General features: G+C 56.8%; 1 protein-coding gene across 5 annotated transcripts; it reads left to right on the top strand.

Moving 5' to 3' along the window:
- Positions 1 to 312: 312 nt before the first annotated feature.
- CC2D1A (coiled-coil and C2 domain containing 1A) lies at positions 313 to 15,074 on the top strand. Of its 5 annotated transcripts, none has more exons than XM_069477426.1 (29): positions 313 to 622; positions 1,939 to 2,074; positions 3,616 to 3,731; positions 3,824 to 3,889; positions 4,156 to 4,290; positions 4,382 to 4,616; positions 6,582 to 6,706; positions 7,028 to 7,100; positions 7,271 to 7,342; positions 7,434 to 7,564; positions 7,644 to 7,716; positions 8,534 to 8,667; positions 8,834 to 8,945; positions 9,027 to 9,199; positions 10,735 to 10,857; positions 10,948 to 11,006; positions 11,091 to 11,207; positions 12,380 to 12,453; positions 12,529 to 12,587; positions 12,711 to 12,762; positions 12,858 to 12,957; positions 13,047 to 13,137; positions 13,437 to 13,574; positions 13,664 to 13,725; positions 14,289 to 14,352; positions 14,443 to 14,569; positions 14,706 to 14,782; positions 14,870 to 14,917; positions 14,993 to 15,074. In XM_069477426.1, the coding sequence occupies exons 1-29, from the start codon at positions 554 to 556 to the stop codon at positions 15,011 to 15,013; spliced, it is 2,862 nt and encodes a 953-aa protein (XP_069333527.1). In that variant the 5' UTR covers positions 313 to 553; the 3' UTR covers positions 15,014 to 15,074. The 5 variants fall into 5 exon arrangements, with proteins under 5 accessions (XP_069333527.1, XP_069333511.1, XP_069333519.1 ...); XM_069477410.1 differs by having other exon boundaries at positions 13,661 to 13,725; XM_069477418.1 differs by having other exon boundaries at positions 490 to 622; positions 8,831 to 8,945.
- Positions 15,075 to 15,430: the final 356 nt, after the last annotated feature.

Raw genomic sequence — 15,430 nt, 5'->3', positions numbered from 1 at the left:
ACCCAGCTCCTGGTGACCAGTTGCCCACTAACACTACCTGGGAACCGAAAAGTGGGGATTCCTCACATCCGGAGCCCAGATGAGCCTGGAGCCCGTGAGAGACCACTGCGCGCAGTTAACCACGGGGCGAACACCACCCCTCACACCTGCGCGCGCTCCACCTCTTTCCCGCGCCTCGTGAGGCCACGCCCCGCGCACGCGCGATACCAGCACCGCCGCTCACACCCGCACACACCCCGCCTCTTTCCCTGCGAATCTCGCGGCACCGCCCAGCCGGGCGCATGCGCATCCGCGCACGGCCTGCCGGGATTTGTAGTTTCGGTGCGGCGGGCCCGGCGAGTCCAGTGGCTGCGCTCAGGTGCTGAGGCGACCGAAGGCCGAGGCGGAAGTGGGGCGACCAACCCGGGAAGCGAAGGCACGGGGTTGGCGGTCGCCAGGCGCCGAAGAGGGGCGCAGGGCTTAGGAAGGGCGCGTGCGCGACGACAGGCCCCCGGGGAGGAGGCAGAGCAAGGCCGGGCGCAGGGGCCGGTGGTCCGGGCATCAAGCCTGGAAGATGCACAGGAGGAAGGGACCCCCGGGACCCCCGGGACCCCCGGGCCGAGGCGCCGCTGCCGCCCGCCAGGTGAGTCTGCGCTCCACGGTCCCAACGGGGGAATCCTTGCCTACCCTCGTCACATGCCCTGGGCAGGGCCCCCCGAAGGGAAGTCCGATCTCCGCCCCCCCAAGTGAGCCCCGGTCCCCGCCCCCAAGATGAGGCTCCGCCCCCAATGTGCGGCCTTTGGCCTTGGCTCCCCCCCAACACCTGGCGTCCTGCCCGGTGCTCGAGGCCACCTGTTGCCACAGCAGCTCCAGTCGGGGAGGGGAGGGGAGGGTCAGTCCTTGGACCTGGCTTGTCAAACCCTTGCACCAGTCGGGCCATGTCAGACTCCTTTTATTTCCACTGTACATACGAGGACACTGAGGCTCAGAGAGGTGACGACATCTGCCCAAGGTCATAGGGCTTAACAGCTTGCCCAGATCTAAATGCAAATCCAGAGCTACAGCCATAAGCCCACAGGACTGTGGCAGGGCCCCTTCTTACTCTCCAACTCCTCTGCCCCAGGCATGGGGGGAGTTTGATTTTTCTCAGCTTTGATGAAAGGAGCCCAGGGCGTAACTTAGTGTTCAGATATTCAAGTCTGGCTGACTTGAAGTTCCCTCCTGGCCTCTGCACTTTGGACACTTGACTTCACAGCTCTGAGCCTCAGTTTTCTCATCTGTAAAATGGATACCTCTTAGAGACCCCCCCCCACATCCCAGGACAGTTGTGAAGGTGCACTGAGATAGTTTATAGAAAGTGCTAGAACACAGCACTCCATAAATGTCATCATTATTACTGTTAGGTGGAATCATGCATAATTCCCAATATATTTGGCCATTTTTGACCAAAGGAAGGGCAACTTCATACAGTTCAACGTAATATTATCGCATCATGACTGGTCATTAACCAAAACAGAAAGACAGGTCTGCAGGACAGAGACCCCACATTCGACTTTTACGTTGTTGTCAGGGCCTCTAGTTGTTCTTAATGCTCCAGGCTTCCTGCATGAGGATGCTGGGAGGAAAAGCCCAGGTGTGCAGAGCAGCTTTGCTTTGGCTGGGTGTGGGGCCTGCTTCTCCCAGTGAACCTGGCTAGCAGCACATCACAGCTGTGGACTCAGAGCAGGGAGCTGGGTCTCTCTGCCTGCCCTTTGCCCCGTGTTGATCTGTGCCAGAAAGCCTGGCCCATCTTGAGACACCTGTTCTGGACCTGTTCCAGCTTCCTGGTAGTCTCCCAGGAAACAGCTTTCCCCAGGAGACCTTGGTTTCTTCCTCCCAAGGAGGCTCTGGGTCCATCATGGCTGCCTCTGGCCTAGTGGTGCATCCCCAGGTCTGACTGGACCCTCGCTGTTCCCCCAGCTGGGCCTGCTGGTTGACCTCTCCCCAGATGGCCTGATGATCCCTGAGGACGGTGTTAACAATGAGGAACTGGAGGCTGAGTTCTTGGCCTTGGTGGGGGGCCAGCCCCCAGCCCTGGAGACACTTAAAGGCAAAGGTAAGATGGTTAACAACCTCTGAACATTTTATCTCCCGCTGTGGGCTGGACTCAGAGATGGGCACTGGGCATATGGGGAATAGAAGACAGATAAGACCCCTGCCCTCTAGGACCCCACAGACTGAGTAAGAAAGAGGGTAAGCGATCAACTCTGCACCCAGACGGGGATTTGAACCCCAGCTGTGCCACTTAATGGCCGGCCTGGTGTTGGCCTCAGTTTCCCCATCTGTAAAGTGGGAACAATAACCATGCTTACATGACAGGAGTTAATCTTCTAGGGTCCATAAGTAGTTCACACAGGGCCACCTGACACCTAATAAGACCATGTCCTCATCAGTCCAACCCACTGTCCCATGATCAGGTCTGGGATTGCGGGAGAGACCTGTGAGTAGCCGTGGGATTGCTAAAGGAAGTACCCACAATGGAGAGAGCCAGGTGAAGAGGTGGGAGCACTTCCAGGAGGGGTCATAGCAGGTACAAAGGCCCTGGGGCAGATGGCAGGGGGCAGAGGACCCTGAAGGGATCAAGTGGAGCTGAAGCCCAGAGGGGAAGTGGAAACTTTAAACATGTTAGTAAATACAGCCAATCCTGATTGTTGGTGGATTTCTTATTTGTGAATACACGACTCCCTCAAATTTGTTTGTAAGCCCAAAATCAATAATCGTACATCCCTTTAGTGGTCATTCATGGATGCACGAAGAGCAGTGAAAAGTTTGAGTCGCCTTGACGCATAAAGTGGAACAACGCTATGCCTTCTCCTTTCAGCTTTTATACTGTAAACAAGGGTCTCTTTTGGAGTCTGTTCAGTGCCATATTTTTCTCATTTTGGGCCTTTTTTTTGGTAATTTCGCTGTTCATAACGGCTCCAGACATAACGCAGAAGGGCTGTCTAGTGTGCCTAAGCGCCAGAAGGCTGTTATGTGCCTTATGCAGAAAGTGTGAGTGTCAGAGAAGCTTTGTTCAGGCGTGAGTTATTGTGCTATTTGCTGTGCGTTTAAAGTTAATGAATTAACTATACATATATATATATTTGAGAAAGTGTCTTTAAGCAGAAACACACATAAAGTATTGATCAGTTGATGAAAATGTGGTGACTGGAGGCTCATAGGAACCTAAGCCTGAATCTCCCCTAGGAGCAGTGGTCCTGTGGAGTCACTGATTCAGTTTTCGAGGCCACTTTATAGCACATAAGTACCACAAATAATGAGACTAACACAAATAACAAGATACTGACCATACGCTGTGCTAAGAGCTTTGTTTACCTTTCATCCCCCCAACCTACCTATAAGGGGGAAACTGTTGTTACTCCCATCTAACAGATGGAGAAACTGAGGCCCAGAGAGGGAAAGCGACTTGCTCAAGGTCCCACAGTGAGAAAGTTGCAGAGCTGGGATTCAAACTCAGGTGGCCCAGTCTGGGAATTGGGGCTGCATGAGGAAGAGAGGTGGGGTCACGCAGGGAGGGCCCAGCGCTTTCCAGCATGGGGAGGTGGGCGGCTCTTGGAGGATCTGAGTCCAGCTGTGGCCTCCCCTTGCTGCCAGGCCCCCTGCCCATGGAGGCCATCGAGAAGATGGCCAGATTGTGCATGAGAGACCCGGACGAGGAAGAGGAGGAGGGTACAGAAGAGGAGGACGTGGAGGCAGATGACGACCTGCTGGTAACACCCACGGCGGGGTGAGGGGTGCTCTTCATCCATTGCCCCCACCTACTGGGCCCTCACATCCCACCCCCGGCCATGTATCCCTGCAGGCAGAGCTGAACGAGGTCCTTGGAGAAGAGCAGAAGGCGTCGGAGCCCCAGCCACCTGTGGCCCAGGTACAGCTCTGACAGCCCTGCTCCTTTGAACCGCAGCCCCACGGACAGCCTGGGCTTCAAGGCCCACCTTGTCCCTCTCGGTTGTGTGACATGATGCCTCTGACCCCACTTTCCTCCACTGGGAAACAGGGACCTGGATTTCTGCCCCACCAAGGCGGGAGAGCCTGGCCCAGGGGTGACCTGTGGCTGACTGTTGGTGTGGGGAGGGGCTGGTGGCAGCCCGAGTGGGGTCACCACCCAGACTACGCCCCTGGCCCCTTTTGCAGACGAAGCCCTCGGCCCCCTCCCCGGGGCTGGAGGCCACCTTGCAGGAGAGGCTGGCGCTCTACCAGACAGCAATGGAAAGTGCCAGGCAAGCTGGAGACAGCGCCAAGATGCGGCGCTATGACCGGGGGCTTAATGTGAGTAGGCAGAGGGCAGGGTGCTGGGACCCCCCCCCCCCCATACCAAGCTCCCACCTTCTCCCAACCACACCCTAATGCCTTGTCTCAGACGCTGGAAAACCTGCTGGCCTCTGTCCGGAAGGGCAACGCCATCGACGAAGAGGACATCCCACCGCCCGTGGCCATAGGGAAGGGCCCAGCAGCCATGCTCAGCCACAGCCCTGCACCCACCCAGCCGGCCCCTTCAATCCCACCAGCCACGGAGCCCAGGGTCACCCTGGAGGGTCTTCCTCCCACCGCCCCAGCCTCATCCCCAGCCTCAGCCAAGCCCCAGCTGCCCCCAGGTAGGCTGGGCAGGGCCAGGCTCATGTGGGGTATGGATGGGCTATTCAGTGGTAGGCCGCTCTGTAGGGGTGCAGGCCTTGCACTGATGGTTAGATATTTTCAACATTTCCTGACCGGGAGTCCTCGTGTCCCTGGAGTACTTTCCAAGGGGGACACAGACACACAGAGAGGTTTTTGTGTTGTTATGGTACTATATATCATATTTACCATTTTAGGCTGGGCACAGTGGCTCACACATGTAATCTCAGCACCTTGGGAGGCCGAGGCAGGAGGGATCACTTGAGGCCAGGAGTTTGAGACCAGCCTGGGCAACATAGCAAGACCCTGTCTTTGCAAAAAATAATTTAAAAATTAGCTGGGTGAGGTGGCAGGCACCTGTAGTCCCAGTTACTTGGGAGGCTGAGGCAGGAGGATCGTGTGAGTCCAGGAATAGGAGGCTGCAGTGAGCTACCATGACGCCACTGCACTCTACCCAGGGTAACAGAGCGAGAGTCTGTCTCAAAAAAAAAAAAATTTGCATTTATTGCTTTAAATGTAGAGAAACTTCCCCTGAAAACATTGAGCATATTATTTGAAACTATAACTAACACACTGTTTAAAAAGGAGCAAGTCCTGGATTTCCCAACTTTTGCAAACACATTGCATAAATGTATTTTGGTTGTATAAATATATGATAGGGTAGGCAAAAAAGGCTTTCAAGGACACAGATATATCATGTTAAGATAAAATTCTGTAGGGAATATGGATGGAAATAAGAGGAGAAGATTCCCAGTTGCTAAAAGTAGAACCCAGGCTATGGTTCAAAAGTGTTGGTGTGTACCCAAAAGAATTGAAAGCAGGGAGTGAAACAGATATCTGCATATCCGTGTTCACAGCAGCGTCATTCACGATGGCCAAAAGGTGGACACAACCCAAGTGTCCGTCAACAGATGAGTAAATCAACAAAATGTGGTCTATCCATACAATGGAATGTTACGTAGCCTTAAAAAGAAAGGGAACTCTGACACTCGCCACAGCATGGGTGACCCTTGAGGACATTACACTTAATAAGATAAACCAATCACAAAAAAACAAATGCAATATGATTCCACTTATATGAGGTTCCTGGAACAGTCAGATCTATAAAAAGTAGAAAGGTGGCTGCCAGGGGCTGGGGAAGGGGATGGGGAGTTAGTGTTTCGTGGGGACAGAGTTTCAGTTTGGGAAGATGAGAAAGTTCTAGAGATGGACGGTGATGATGATTGCACCACAATGTAAATGTACTTAATGCCACTGAACTGCACACTTAAAGATGGTTAAGATGGTAAATTTGGCCAGGTGCAGTGGCTCATGCCTGTAGCCTGTAATCCCAGCACTTTGGGAGGCCAAGGTGAGAGGACTGCTTGAAGCCAGGAGTTTAAGAACAGCCTGGGCAATATAGCAAGACCCCATCTCTAAAAAAAAAAAAAAAAAAATCATGGCAAATTTTATGTGTCTTTTACCAGAATTTAAAAAAAAAGTAAGAAGTGAATGTTGGTATGTTGGTGAGTTTCAACTCGCCAAAGTAGTTAAAAGACATTAATCCCATTTAAATGTGTGGTGTGACAGTTTTCCTTTTCCAGTTGTCAATATTTGCAAGACACTGGGAATAAAAACCTTGGCCACTTTTTAAACTCAAGATGAAAAATGACAGACGTCAAGTTAAAAGCATGGAAGGGTGCATAAATAAAGTTTTCCAAAATTCTCTTGGGGACAAAACAACAGTGGCTCTAGAGCCTGTCAGGCCTGGGGCGGTGAGTCCTCAGCATGCCGTCTGTAGGCTGTGTGACTTTGTACAGGCAACATCTCCTCTCTGAGCCTCAATTCTCACATCTGTAAAATGGCCTCAAACCCCAGTCTTTGTTGTGAGATGTAAATAGAAATGGTTTGTGCGGTGAACTTGGCCCAGGCAACAGAGGCTTCCTGTACGCTGTTTCCCCTTCCAGGTCCCTGCAGCCCTGGCCCCCCGGCCCAGCTGCAGAGCCGCCAGCATGAGTACAAGCTGGCTGCCCTCCATGCCAAGCAGCAGGGAGATATGACTGCCGCCGCCAGATACTTCCGCGTGGCCAAGGTGCGTCCAGACAGCCCTGGGGGGCAAGCAGGATGCTCCTGACATTGCATGGTGGCCAAGTCCCTGGGCTGCTGAGTCAAGCAGACCCAAGTTTGAATCCCAGCTTGGTCCCTCCCTAGCTATAGTTTGCTGTACCTCCTGGAGCCTCAGTTTCCCCCTCTGTAAAATGGGCGTAAGTATCGGAAGAGGACTGAGCAAGATGAAGCAAAAGAAGCGATAGAGCCAGGAGTCCTCTGTGGCATGGCAGGGCGTGGGGGCTCCTGCAGGGTCCTGGCCCCCAGCTGTAACCTCCTGTCCTGATCTTCTCCTTCCTTCTCCCAGAGCTTTGATGCCATCTTGGAGGCTCTGAGCCGGGGGGAGCCCGTGGACTTGTCCCGCCTGCCCCCTCCACCTGGTGAGGACCCCATCCTGCCCACCCTCTGGGACAGTTTGAGGCATCCGCTAAGTTCTCCCTGATGCTGCCGCCCCCATTGGTCAGGTCCAGAGACCTCCTCAGGCCAGATCAGCCTGGGGTGGGTGTGGGCAAGCAAAGCCCCTCATTGGACTGGACCTCTCTGTCCCCAGACCAGCTGCCCCCAGACCCACCATCACCAACACCACAGCCTCCAGCTCCTGCTACGGCACCCACTACACCAGGTAGACTCCCGGGACCCTCTGGGGTGGGCAGGCTGGGGCAAGACAGTCTCCCCTTCCCTCAACTCTTAACCCTGCCCCCTGTCTGGCCCAGAGGTCCCCCCAGCCCCAAGGACCCTGCTGGAGGCGCTGGAACAGCGGATGGAGCGCTACCACGTGGCCGCGGCCCAAGCCAAGAGCAAAGGCGACCAGCGCAAGGCTCGCATGCACGAGCGCATCGTCAAGGTGTGAGGGGGCCGGGCAGGTGAGTGGGCAGCCCCCAGAGACCTCCCCCAGGTAGCCCTGACACCTGCATCCCCCACAGCAATACCAAGACGCCATCCGAGCCCACAAGGCTGGCCGAGCCGTGGATGTGGCCGAGCTGCCTGTGCCGCCAGGTAAGGCCCCACTCCCAGCCCCTGCCCTTCCTGCCCGTGAACCTTTGCCGATGCCGTTCCTTCTGATGGCACAGGCTCAGGGAGCTGGCTGCTGCACACACGGGAGTTCTGCAAGCTTGTTAAACAATTCATAGCTTGACATTGGTCATAACAGAAGCATTTACATGATGGGAACTAATAAACACTAAAAATGAGGAGATGTTTTTGAGAGCCTATTACCAGCCCACCACCGTCCTTTTCTCCTTTGTTCAACTCGTTCCTCCCCAGTCTTCAGGTTTCAGCTCAGCAGACACTTGCTTAGCTTCCCATCAGCCTCCAGTGGGTCGGAGGCGGCCTCTGAGTTCTCAGAGCTCAGAGAGCCATTATCTCCCTGCATCCTGGTCCTCCAGGGCCCCTCCAGGCCCAGTGCCCAGCGCACCACCTTGCACAGGACGCCTCAGTCCTTGTCAAGGCCTGGGGTCAGGCAAGAGAAGCCAAGAGGCACGAGGGAGGTTGGGAACAGCCTGGTATCTACAGGACCAGCAGCAGCTCCGTCCTTGGGTTCCAAGTAGATTTAAAGGCCCAAGATGGCCAGGCGCAGTGGCTCATGCCTGTAATCTTAACACTTTGGGAGCCTGAGGCAGGAGGATCTCTTGAGCCCAGGAATTGGAGGCTGCAGTGAGCTATGATGACGCCACTGCACTCTACCCAGGGCAATAGAGTGAGAGTCTGTCTCAATTAAAAAACAAAAGCCACTCCAGAGGTGGGGGTGGAAATGCATGTCTGCCCTGATGGCGTAGGTGCCCCCCTCCTGACCAGGCCCCAATTGGCCGCCCAGGCTTTCCCCCCATCCAGGGCCTGGAGGCCACCGAGCCCGCCCAGCAGAGCCTGGTGGGTGTCCTGGAGACCGCCATGAAGCTGGCCAACCAGGATGAAGGCCCAGAGGATGAAGAGGATGAGGTGCCTAAGAAGGTATGAGGGGCCGGGGTCTGGGGCTGAGGCAGGGGACAGCAGCCAGGCAAGGTTCTGGGGATCTGTTAAGGTGGCCATTGTGGTCAATGTCAGGCCCTGACCCTTGGGGAGTGGACTCGTCACAGGCACTAGGAAATCTCTGATGTCCTCTCTGTTCTGTCAGCAGCAGAACAGCCCTGCGTCCTCCACGGTCCAGCCCAAGGCCCCATCCTCAAGGGCTCCCCAGTCAGGACAAGCCCCTGCAGCCAAAGCAGCCCCCAAAGGCGCATCCACCAGAGGTAGGTGTCCCCTCTGCACCCTGGCTGCCTGATTCCTGGCCGTGGGCCGGGCAGCACCCACAGAGGCCCCTCTGTCCACAGCCCAGCAACAGCTGGCCTTCCTGGAGGGCCGCAAGAAGCAGCTCCTACAGGCCGCACTGCGAGCCAAGCAGAAAAATGATGTGGAGGGTGCCAAGATGCACCTGCGCCAGGCCAAGGGACTGGAGCCCATGCTGGAGGCCTCGCGCAACGGGCTGCCTGTGGACATCACCAAGGTGAATCTCCCAGCCCTCTGCGGGAACTGCCCAGGCACCTGCTGGTCAGGCTCCGGCCCCCTTAGCAGCCACATGACCTGGAATGTATTGGTCAGGGGCCAGGCTAAGATGCCGTAACAAATAGGCTCCCTAAGCCTGCAATGAGACAAACATTTAATGTTTCTTGCATGTAACACTCAGGACAGTCTGGGCTCTGCAACAGGAGGTCCTTTAGGGCCCAGGTTCTTTCCATCTTATTGCTCTGCTACACTGTGGGAGGTTGTTCTTGTCCACATGATCTAAGTGGATCTTGTCCAGCCCCTTCTAGGGGAGAAAGAAAGGTAGAGCTAGTGGTTTCCTTTAAAGGAAGTGACATCACTTACTTGTCTCTCATTGGCCAGAACAAAGTCACATGGCCACACCTAGCTGCAAGGGAGTCTGGGATATGTAGTTTCTTGCTGGGCCACCATGTGTCCTTCCAGAATTCCATTACTAGGGAAGGAGAAGGGATCAGATTTGGGGAGACATTAACATTCTGCCACTTTGGGCAGGACCCTTCACTTCTCTCTGAGCATTATTTTCCTCCTCCAAGACAAACAGCCAGGAGAGGTTGGGCATGGTGGCTCATGCCTATAATCCCAGCACTTTGGGAGGCCAAGTCGGGGGGATCACTTGAGGCCAGGAGTTGGAGGCTGCAGTGAGCTATAATTGCACCACTGCACTCCAGCCTAGGCAAGTGAGTGAGACCCTGTTGCTTAAAAACAACAACAACAACACAGCCACAGTATCTCATGCCATGGAGCAGCATCCACAATAGGAAATATTTATGGAGCACAAACCCAGTGTCCAGCCCTGTGCTGGGCACTGGGGACATAGCCTTGAACAGAACATAAAAATCCCCACCCTCGTAGAGCAGACATTCTAGTTAGGTGACCACAGGAACACACAAATAAATACAGCCCCTTCTCGTGGCCCAGAGGCCCTGCACGATCTGTTCATCACTTCCTCTTCACAGTGTGACCTCAGGGCCTTTGCACATGCTGTTCCTGCTGCCTGAATGCTCTTCCCCCCGATACCTGATTGGCTCACTTGCTCCCCTTGTTAGGTCTCTGCTCAAACATCACCATCTCTGGGAGGCCTCCCCTGACCTCCTATCTCAGATCCCTCCCTTTTACCTGGAACCTTCTGCTCCTCCTCCCAACTCTGCTTTTCCTGTCGCCGTTATCACCTTCTACTCTAGCATGTGATTTACTGATTTCTTCTGAATATCACTCATTTCTCCCAAGAGCACGTTAGCATCACGGCAGGGGATTTGGTCTCTCTTGTTCACTGCTCTGTCCCCAGCCCCAGAACAGAGTCTGGAGCGTAGTGGGGCCTCCATACATGATTTCTTGGATGACTGAGGGATGATCTTGTGATGTTGGACAGTGGAAGGACCAAGAGGAAAGAGTAGGGGGCAGGGGAGAGAGCCATGGTCAGGGAAGGCCTCTCCAAGGAGAGGTGACATTTCCGTAGAGTCTTCGGTCGGCCCTGCCCATAAGCCTCGTCCTCCCCAGGTGCCACCTGCCCCCGTCAACAAGGACGACTTTGCCCTGGTTCAGCGGCCTGGCCCTGGCCTGTCTCAGGAGGCCATCCGGCGCTACGGTGACCTCACCAAGCTGATAAGGCAGCAGCATGAGGTGAGTGGGCCCCAACCCGGGGCAGCCAGCTGTGCCCCCACGGTCCTGACCCTCACCCCCCTCCCCTCACTGCCCCTTCTGTTCTCCCAGATGTGCCTGAACCACTCTAACCAATTCACCCACCTGGGCAACATCACTGAAACCAGCAAGTAAGTGCCTCACCCCCACCAGACATCTGTACCCCCAGCCCACCCTTGCAGCCGGGGACCTGAGCAGAGCCCCCTTGCTGGCAGGTTCGAGAAGCTGGCAGAGGACTGTAAGCGAAGCATGGACACCCTGAAACAAGCCTTTGCCCGGGGTCTTCCCACACCTGCCGCCCGCTTTGAGCAGAGAACCTTCAGCGTCATCAAGTAAGGCTCCGATGACCCCCTGGCCCAGACACCCCTTTGGGGAGGGGTTCATGCTCCCCGGAAGCCAGCACAGGACTTGCCTCCGGAGCAAAGTTTGGGTGGGTGGTGGGAGAATAGAATGTGCAAAGGCCCTGGGGCAGGCATGAGGTGCGAGTGAAGGATGATGAAGGTGGCAGTAACAGTGACACATTCGGAACACTTTTGGGGATGAGGGAGCCCAGAGACGTGGTACAGTTTTGGTGGTTGTTGGTCTTGCTTCTATTAAGTTTTTCAACACCCTGAGGAGTGGAAATGGCTTTCTCCAGTGTCTAGATGAGGTTAGGTGCAGCCGCCCCGGGATGACCCACACTCCTTGCCGCCGCTCCCCCACGTCCACTCAGCTCCTGCTCACAAAACCCCTTTCCCTCCCTCACACACACCCAGCACATAGCAGCTCCTTCTTGACATCCAGAGTCACCTACAATGTCACCTCCCCTTTGAGAGGCCCTCCCTGGCCACCCCGTCTAAAGCAGCCCCTCCAAGCATGTTCCGTTCTCTCCCCTGTTTGAATTCTCTACAAAGTTGGTCTGTTTTTCTCCATTTATATATCTGTGGTCATCGGCTCGCTCAGCTAGATTGAGCACAGGGACCTGCGCTGTCTGATTTACTTCTACATCCCCAGCGGCAAGGCTGGTGCTTAGTAGGTGCTCAAAAAGTGTTGTTAAATGAAAGGAAGTTCCCTCAGCAGCGAGGACACTGTCTGGTGCTTAGTAGCACTTAAGAACTAGCAAGTGAAGTGGCGGTCCCCCAGCAGCTAGGGTACTGGCTGGCACACAGTAGGTACTCAAGAAATATTGAGCAAAGGAATGGTCCTGAAGCTGTTAGGACACTGGTCAGCACACAGTAGGTGCTCAAGAAATATTGTTCAGTGAAGGGAAGGGCCTCCAGCAGTGAGGCTACTGGTGGGCACACAGTAGGTACTAATTGAATATGTGCAGACTGAAGAAAGGACCCAATGGCAGACCTGAACAGAGAACTCTAATCTGTCTGATTCTAAAACTCGGGCCCAGGAGCTGGGACATCCCCAAAGACCAGGGTGGGGTCCATCCCCTGCCCCGACTGAGGGAAGAGAAGGCAGGCGGGCAGTGGGGCTGAGATGCCTCTGTTTCCCTGCCAACCCGCCTGCACGGAAGGATCTTCCCTGACCTCAGCAGCAACGACATGCTCCTATTCATCGTGAAGGGCATCAGCTTGCCCACGCCCGCAGGTGAGGGCGCTGGAGGCTGGGGTCAGGGTCGCGGGGACCACTCTCTGCCTAGCTCTGACCCTCTTTTGCCCACAGGGCTGTCCCCTGGCGACCTGGATGTCTTTGTTCGGTTTGACTTCCCCTATCCCAATGTGGTACGTGGGGAGCTGGGGAGGAGAGGGCTGGAGCCCCGGTGAGCGAGGAGGTGAGTCAGACAGAGAGTTGTTCGAGGCCAGGCCCTGGGCCCCTGAGAGTTCCTGCCCCCTCTCTGGTCACAGGAAGAAGCTCAGAAAGACAAGACCAGCGTGATCAAGAACACTGACTCCCCTGGTGAGCCCCCTCCCCCTGCAGGAGAAGGAACAGACGACCATGGTCTGATCCCACCCAACTTCCTCTCCCCTCTCCCTCCTCTGCACCCCCTGTAGAGTTCAAGGAGCAGTTCAAACTCTGCATCAACCGCAGCCACCGCGGCTTCCGACGGGCCATCCAGACCAAAGGCATCAAGTTCGAAGTGGTCCACAAGGGGTGAGCTGGGGCCACAGGCGCTGGGTGGGCTCCAGGAATGGGGAGCTGTCCTAGACCAACCATCCTGTCCCCCCACCACACACATACAGGGGGCTGTTCAAGACCGACCGGGTGCTGGGGACAGCACAGCTGAAGCTGGATGCCCTGGAGACAGCGTGCGAGGTCCGGGAGGTCCTTGAGGTGAGAGGGGACATTCATCCACACATGCCGGTATGGCCATGCCGTGCGTTAACATTATTCAAACACTGCCTGCCTCGAGTCCCCAAGGGCCCCTCTGCTGACCCAGCCCCTCCCTCAGTGTCCCAGACAGCCCTCCCACCCAGTGTTAAGTACTCCAGCACCCTGCTTCGTTAGGGTCAAGTCCCAGCCATACCGGTGGGCTCGTACTTTGGAAATCACCTTGGCTCTGCCCGGCCCTGTCCCTGGGCCTGCAGCCACCTCCTGCTTCCCACCTGCAGCGTCTTCTCACCCCTGCCTAGGTCCTGGACGGTCGCCGGCCCACAGGGGGGCGGCTCGAGGTGATGGTCCGGATTCGGGAACCGCTGACGGCCCAGCAGTTGGAGACAACGACTGAGAGGTGGCTGGTCATCGACCCCGTGCCAGCAGCTGTGCCCACGGTGAGACCCCTGCCCACCAGCAACCCCGGGGAGGAGGTTTGGTTCAGGGGGCCCAGGACTCACAGGACTTATTCTCTCCTCTGAAGCAGGTTGCTGGGCCCAAAGGAAAGGCCCCCCCTGTGCCTGTCCCTGCAAGGGACCCAGGGAACAGGTAGGCTGCTGGGCCAGGCCACACTGGAGGGAACCCCCTCTTCCCCTCTCAGCCCTTCCTGGATAGTTTCCCAGCAGGCATAAATTGGACCACGTCCCTCTCCTGCTTTACAACCTTTCCTGGCACCCCTCCTCCTGGAGGATCCAGTTTAAACTCCTTGGCTTGATCTTTAACACCTTTTGTGATCTGACCATTGTCAACATACCCTGCTTTCTCTCTCCCCACTCCCTCCCTCCTGTTGGTCGTGGCCATCCATAGTTGTCACTGGCCTCTGGGCTTCTGTGGTCCAGTACCCTGAGTGCCCCACCCCCACCCTTGCTTCCTGTTCCTCTGACCAACTCTGACTCCTCCTTTGGGTCCCAAGTTGACTGTCACCTCCTTCAGGAAACCTTCTCTGACCACTAGGCATCAGAGGTGCCCAGGTGTGTAGCCATCATCCCCACTGGGCTGTGGGCTCCGCAACACTGCTTGTCTGCCACCGCAGCCCCATGCCCAGCACGTTGAATGGACAGGGTTGGGCAGGGGTGGTCCCTGTAGCCCCTCATCCCTCCCCGACCCCTTAGATCAGCCCGGAACCTGCACAGCCTCAGCGTGCTGGCCTTCGACCAAGAGCGTCTGGAGCGGAAGGTGAGTGCCCGCCCCGCTGCGCTCGGTGGGGCAGTACTGGGGGTCTGCAGGCCCGGGCAGGGACCTGACAGCCTCCTCTGTGTTCTCTAGATCCTGGCCCTCCGGCAGGCACGGCGGCCAGTGCCCCCAGAAGTGGCCCAGCAGTACCAAGACATCATGCAACGCAGCCAGTGGCAGAGGGCACAGCTGGAACAGGGAGGCGCGGGCATCCGGCGGGGTAGGGGCTTAGACATGGGCATCTGGCGGGGGAGGGGACTGGGACAGGCACGGTGGGGGAGGGGGGACCCTGAGCCCCTCCCCCACTGGATGTCCACACTTTCCTGCTCCCACCCTGACCCCCCTCCGCCCCTTAGAGTACGCAGCCCAGCTGGAGCGGCAGCTGCAGTTCTACACGGAGGCTGCACGGCGCCTGGGCAATGATGGCAGCAGGGTGAGCCGGGCACGGGCCGAGTAGGCACCGGGTGGCCACAGGGTGGGGCCGGCAGGGATCGCCCACTGACCCCCCCCATCCCCCCAGGAGGCTGCCAAGGAGGCGCTGTACAGGCGGAATCTGGTCGAGAGTGAGGTGAGGGGCTCAGAAGGTGGGGGTTGGGGCCGCTGTGGTCATGGCCCTCCCTGACCCCAGTGGCCTGTCCCCCAGCTGCAGCGGCTCCACAGGTGAGGGGCCGACGGGGCAGGCGGCCCCTGGAGGAGCGGGTAGCAGACCCATGGCCCAGGGAAGAGCTGACGTGGCCACCCACCGGACACGTAGACAATCAGCGGACAATCGGTCTCCAGCCCAGTCAGAGCCTCCCTGCTGGGGGTGTCGGGAGGATGCCGGCCAGCCCCTCACCCAGGCCTGGCTGGGGGCCCCCCCGAGAGTCCTGTTTGCACAGTCCAGGGGTGTGTGGCCTCTGGCCTGCCCCAGAGAGGAGAGGGCAGCTGGGACAAGCCCCAAGGGCCCCTTGTGAGCACTTTACTTCCTGTCCCTCCCCGGCCTTAACCGCAACCCTCCTATACCCCAAAGAAGCGCTGAGGCTGGCAGGGGGTTGCCCTGGCCCAGCTGGGCCCCCAGGGCCAACACTCAGAATAAACAGCC

This window comes from Eulemur rufifrons, chromosome 2 (genome assembly GCF_041146395.1).
Source record: "Eulemur rufifrons isolate Redbay chromosome 2, OSU_ERuf_1, whole genome shotgun sequence".
Lineage (NCBI taxonomy): Eukaryota > Metazoa > Chordata > Mammalia > Primates > Lemuridae > Eulemur > Eulemur rufifrons.
The sequence above is the reverse complement of the archived record's forward strand: the minus strand, read 5'-3'. Positions and strand labels throughout refer to the sequence as shown.